The 6000-nt window shown below is 40.4% G+C and overlaps 1 protein-coding gene across 1 annotated transcript in view; it reads left to right on the forward strand.

Annotated features, from left to right (window-relative positions):
- The window catches only part of gpc4 (glypican 4), a 30733-nt gene extending 27142 nt beyond the window's left edge, over nt 1-3591 (forward strand). Inside the window, exons 7-9 of the mRNA XM_085788462.1 lie at nt 71-195; nt 300-472; nt 575-3591. Coding sequence (XP_085644588.1) covers nt 71-195; nt 300-472; nt 575-804 — 528 coding nt within the window. The 3' untranslated portion in view covers nt 805-3591. The remainder of the gene's footprint in view (nt 1-70; nt 196-299; nt 473-574) is intronic.
- Nucleotides 3592-6000: the final 2409 nt, after the last annotated feature.

The raw sequence follows: 6000 nt of genomic DNA on the forward strand, positions 1-6000 counted from the left end.
CACAGTCAGATCGCTGTTGTTATTGTTGAGCCGTCGTGTTTGACCTGTTTTTTGTGTGATTTCTACACAGACGAGCGATGTGAAGAAGAAGCTAAAACATGCAAAGAAGTTCTGGTCCACGCTGCCAGAGACCGTGTGTGCAGGCGAGAGGATTGCAGCCGGGGACGAGTGCTGGAATGGAACGGCAAAAAGCAGGTAAGATCCACATACCAAACATGTAAATGTTGGATTTAACAGGATCTAAAGTGCCAAACAGATGATCCAACATGTTGACTAACGTGGACTCTCGCTCTGCATAGGTACGAGTCAGTTGTCATTGGCAACGGGCTGGCCAATCAGGTGTCGAACCCTGATGTGGACGTGGACATAACGAAGCCAGACATTGTGATCCGCAGTCAGATTGCAGTTTTGAAGGAAATGACGAGCTGGCTCAAAGCTGCACACAGCGGCAACGACATCTCTGTGGACAGTGGTGAGGATCGTTCTTCATGACCTGTATGACTGTGTTGATGACATCGTGTCCCAGCTGCAAAAATCTGACCCCTGTGTGTGTGTTTGTTTGTGTGTTTTCCAGGCGAGGGCGGCAGTGGAGAAGAGGAGAGCGGCAGCGGTTGTGACTCTCCATCCTGCGACACGGACCGGGACATCTACTTCTCCACCCCACAGAACCCTATCAAACCCCGGGTGGAGGGGGCCGTGGGCAGAACCCCACCGTCGTCCGGGGCCGCCTCACAGGGAAGCATGGCGCTGGCGCTCTGCGGCCTGGCCCTGGCCCTGGCCCTGCTGGCTCCCCACTGGAGATAAAACTGGCTGGGCAGGGAGAGGACGAGAACGACCAGGAGCGACGGAGCGAAGGGGAAAACTGTCAGAGAGACTTTAAAAAGACTGCCTTCAGGACCTCGGACTGTCCGCCATTGGGGGGGAGACTCTTCGTAATATTATAATAACTTCACTTTTAATTATTTGTTTGTATGTTTTTAAGGACATCAGTGTACAGCAATATGATTTTCTTCCCAAGAAATCCACCTTTTCCCCTGCTTTTCCCCCAGATAGACCTTTACTCCTTATGGCTCTTTTGGAGCCTCACTATGGTTCTGCTTGCAGCATAACAAACATTATATAATTGTCTTATTTTGGCAATTTAATCTCATAATTCATTTGTGTGCCTTCTTCAATGATTGCCATCCGACAACTTCACAGTAAGAAGATGTCTGGTTGAACATTGAGTGCCTGTGGTGGGACGCACCTTTTAATATTTCTGAGGATTTTCTTTCTTGCCATTATTCAACAAATGATGTACTGTTGTTATGGAATTTAACATTTCATCGCAACACTTTTTGCACATCACCCGTGTGCGTACTGTGAATGTTTGAGTCTCTTCATTTCTACATTTACATACATGCAGGCAAGCGATGAAGTGTTGATCTACACAGGAGTAGTTTGAGCTTCAGCTCAGTTTGTTTTGAAGAGATGTTAAAAGTCTTCTCAGAAATACAGAGAGAAGTGACAGCACAGGTATTTGTGTTTCACCTGCAGATGGAGTCAGTCTGTAGAAGAGCTTTGAGGGCGCTCTGCGAACCCAAACATGCATATTGTATGTCTGCTATGAGCATTATCACAACCTAACTTTTTAGTTTCTCGTTAATTTTTTTAATTTAATTTCCTCAGCTTAAAGACTTCCATAGTAAGGCCATACCTCATGCATGCTCTCATTGCCAATGCAATCCAGTGATGTTGAGTTGAAAGTGTGCGTGTGTGTGACAGAGTTGAGATATGTGGCTGGCAACCTGGTGAAAGGTAACTGGCGTGGAAGGAGAAGGACTCCCCTGGCATTACCCCTAAAGAAGGCAAAGCTGACAAGTCCTGAAAGCCCTTTTTGGTACTGTAAGCTCAGTTCAGCACGGAGGATCTGACTCTATACAGTCTTACTGTTTGAGAAGAAAAGATGGCGACACGTATGTTCAGAGCATTTCACATTACACTAGAGAAGAGGAACAAAAGACAGCGATCAAATGAAATCAAAAGATTATTTTAATACAGGGTTTTATGTTGAAGAGGTGTTGTAATTTTTAGCTATTTTTGGTATGAAGATATATATTAGGTACTACAGTGGATTTTTACTGCTAGTTTTAGGTGGTGGAAGAGGACAGTGTGCACAGAATATGGGGGCACTTTTGATCAATGTGCACAGTGTTTTTTGGGCTTCTTTTTTTTTTTTTTTGCCCACATCCCACAATACACACTTGTACCTCTTAAATGGCCTGTGTCAGTATAAATGGACTCTTCCTGAACCATTTGATCTACCTATCCTCATCCTCACGTTCTCATCATTTCGACTCAAGACGGAAATGTTGAAGTATTGTCACAAATGCTACCAAAATTAATGCAACATGGTGCCTGACCTTCATTTTTTTTTTTTTTTTTTTTACCTTGGTACATTATTAGCAACTTGGAAAAAAGAAAAAGAATGTAGATGTTGATTGTGTGTATCTCTCCTCAGATTCCTAAAGGGTGTTTGAGTTTATTGTTACCAGATGACAAGCACAACACTCGATTTTCTATGTTTTCTAATTTGATAATCGAGTGTGTGAGTTGCATTACCTGCCCATTTCATCTCTAAAATGAAGCTGCCTCATGTAGCTGTTGTACAGTAACTTATGCATATGTTTTAATGTCATTGCAAACATGCTTTTAGAACTGACATAGATTATCCAAAATACAGTATTCAGAAGGTTTCTTTATGCAAACATTTTATTTCTCAAAGTATTTGAATTGGTATCAGTTTTGGGGATTTTTAATATGCATTTTTTACAACACGAAAAACAAAGTTTTCTCCAAACAAAGAGATGTTCCTAATTAACAGACATGAAACACATGGACAAGGACATTAATATTATGAATCTGACTTTGAAGGATTTGATGAAACATCTATGCAACCTGTATAAAATACTGAAGCCTTAATATAAAATGATGGAGCTGTGCTTCAGCAGCTGAATTTGGCATTACTTCTGCATGTAACTGTTCCAGTTGTCCAGATTTTTTTTGATTTTTTTTGTGTCTCACCAACATTTCTACAAGGGCTTGTGCATGTGTTCGTGTCATGTGGAAGAGTTGTTTCAAGTGTGAAGAAAACCCAACTTTCTGACAGTCGGAGGAAATGTTTTGGGTGATGATGGTAAATGTCTGTGCTTGCGGGCCAGGGCAGCAACATTTCCCAGCTGGCAGGAGCTGGTCCAGCTGCTGGACGATGTTCATTCGATCCACAGAGCAACTTCAAGTTGCGCTGGACAGGTGCTGAATCCTGTCCCTCTGCCTTTGGCCCACAAGAACAGAAAGGACTTACTTTCTGAGGAGAGAGTGAGTGACTTCACTGAAAAGAGTAAAAAAAAAAAGATGTGTAAATAAAAAAAAACAGCCGTTTTTTAGATGTCTCTAAAAGAGGCCGTAACAGTTCACCAGATTTTTACTTGTCAGAGTATCTCCTAAATGCTATGGAAAAAACGAGATGAGATAGATGTTAAATTGTAAGAGAAAATGTATATTAAACAACATTTCTTAGTCTTGTTGAAATAAAGACTGCCAATATTTAAACATTTGTGAATGTCTTCATTCTATCAATGCTCACAATAGACTATTAAATTGTATTTGATAATCCAATACCTGTCGTTGTCAGCTGTTTGACAGTACAGAGTCACAATAGTGTAACAGGCTTATGACTTGTTTTGGTTGTCTTTGTTTTTTTGTCAAAGCCATTAAAAACAACTTCATGAAACAGAAAGAGTAAAGTTATGTTTAATGTCTTTGTGGAATCAAGACATGTGCAGTTTAGGGACCACACATCAGTGTCATTATAACTTAACTTTTTGTAGTTCCAGCACTAAAAAAGAAAAGAGGATCTTCTATTTAGGAACAAATGAAACTTTGCTTTAAATATGGATTTGTATCTCACACAGGCCCTCACCTTTTCGTTGTGTGGAGTTCATGTTAGGCATGGCAGCAGTAATAATACAAATGTTAACCTAGGTTGTACAAAATAAGCCCTTGTGGCTACTGAGAAATTACATGTGTGTGTCCCAAACCACTGGGCAGCATAAGACATTAGCAACAGGAAATTGACAATTACTTATGGGCGGTGTGGTCGACTGTTTGACTCATTTCCATTCTGCAGTCAACAAGCACACAAGCTGAAAAACCTCTGCACTGACTTCCAGTTATTTAATGTCAGTTTACTGTGACATCACCGCTGCCTGCGGCCACAGGTGCTGCAGAGACGCTGCAGCTCTGCAGGTGAAACTGATGTGACATTTGAAAACAGTGAAACACTTTTATTCAGTTACTTTCTGACTCAGTTCAACATTTAGTTACAAGTACACTATCGGTGAAAAGTTTTAAAACAACCCAGTTTTTCCAGTCTTTTATTAAAAATGACAAGTTTAATGTCTGATTGCACTCTAATTGAAAATGAAAGCGTAGAATAAATTAACGTTTGAAGTTTAAAAAAAGAAATGTCTATTATAATAATATATAGAATTTATAAATGTATTCTAAAATTTTTACTCAAAGTACTGTAGCCAACTGTGGCAGATAACAGCTAAACACACTCATAGCATTATTTCTACAATGGAAATCATAGGCTATATTCTTCAGAAAGTTGTTCCCAGCTGTTGCAAAAGTTCCCATAAATGTGTGACACTTGTAGGTTGCTTTGCTTTCACTCTTATTATTATATATTCAGTTCATCCCAAACCAGCTGGATGGAGACTGTGCTGCCACTCCATGTTTTCAAGCTCCTCCATGTTTGACAGTTGATGTCACACAACAACCATCCTTCAGCCTACTTAATGGTTAATGGTTAATGGTAAATTAAAAATTAATGGTCACAAAAATCCTGCATGATGAACCGGAGATTTGATCCTTTTTTTTTTTTTTTTTTTACATTATCTTTCAGTTTTGGGTAACCTTACCATTTTTTTTATATACAGTACATATATATATATGTTTTGTTTTTTTTGTTGTTTTTTTACCTCTGGCAGTTCACAGCTTACCTTTGTACCATTTCAAGCTATTCATTTGGCTTGAACTGCTTACATTTCAATAAAAAGCTGGAAGATTAGGGGTGCTCTAAAACTTTTGACCGCTAGTGTATTTATTAGCCTATTTCTGTATAAAATTAAATCATAACCTGCATTTAAAAGAGGCTATGAGTCTTCAGTCGAGTTCAACAGATCTGTTCTGATCAACACTGACACTGAATATTTCCACCATGATCCGGATAAGGGGTGGCACTGGCACGGTGGTGTGACGGCCAGCACTCAGCAGCAGCAACAGGGTTCTCGGTTCAATTCCCAGGTTCTAGGGGGAGTGAGTTCTCCCCTCCTTCCAGCCCTATCAGGGCTGACATGGCGTCCTGTCCAGGGTGTAACTCGCCCTCGCCCTATGACAGCTGGGATTGAGTCCAAGCCCACGCAACCCTGCACAGATAAGTGGTAAATAGACAATGGATGGATGGATGGATCCAAACAATCCACAACAACAGCTCTTTGCTCAAACACAAGTCTGGGTGTGTTTTGATCCACTGACTCTGATCCTCACCAGGGTCAGACTCACCACTGATCTTGGAAAGGAGCTCTGAATTTATACCTCGGTCAGAGGTCAAGTCAAAGATATTGTTTAGGATTTTTCTTGTCCATATTTTGTTGTAATATTTTGAGTTTTTTTTTAATGTATTATTAAATATAGGCTTACTACATTTGAGTGAGTTTAATTTCTGAGACCAGAATTTATCCGAATTAATTGTTGTAATAATAAATAATAGAAAATTGTTAATTAGGCTACAGTTTTAATGCATGAATTGTGTCCACCAGGTTCGCTAGGATGTGGTGTTAGTTAATGTGATGTGATGTGTGTGAGACACACACACACACACACACACACACACACACACACACACACACACACACACACACACACACACACACCCCTAGCCCGTGGTGTAACACT

The sequence above is a fragment of the Trachurus japonicus genome, chromosome 10 (assembly GCF_045865225.1).
Source record: "Trachurus japonicus isolate A0001 chromosome 10, Traja_1.0".
NCBI lineage: Eukaryota > Metazoa > Chordata > Actinopteri > Carangiformes > Carangidae > Trachurus > Trachurus japonicus.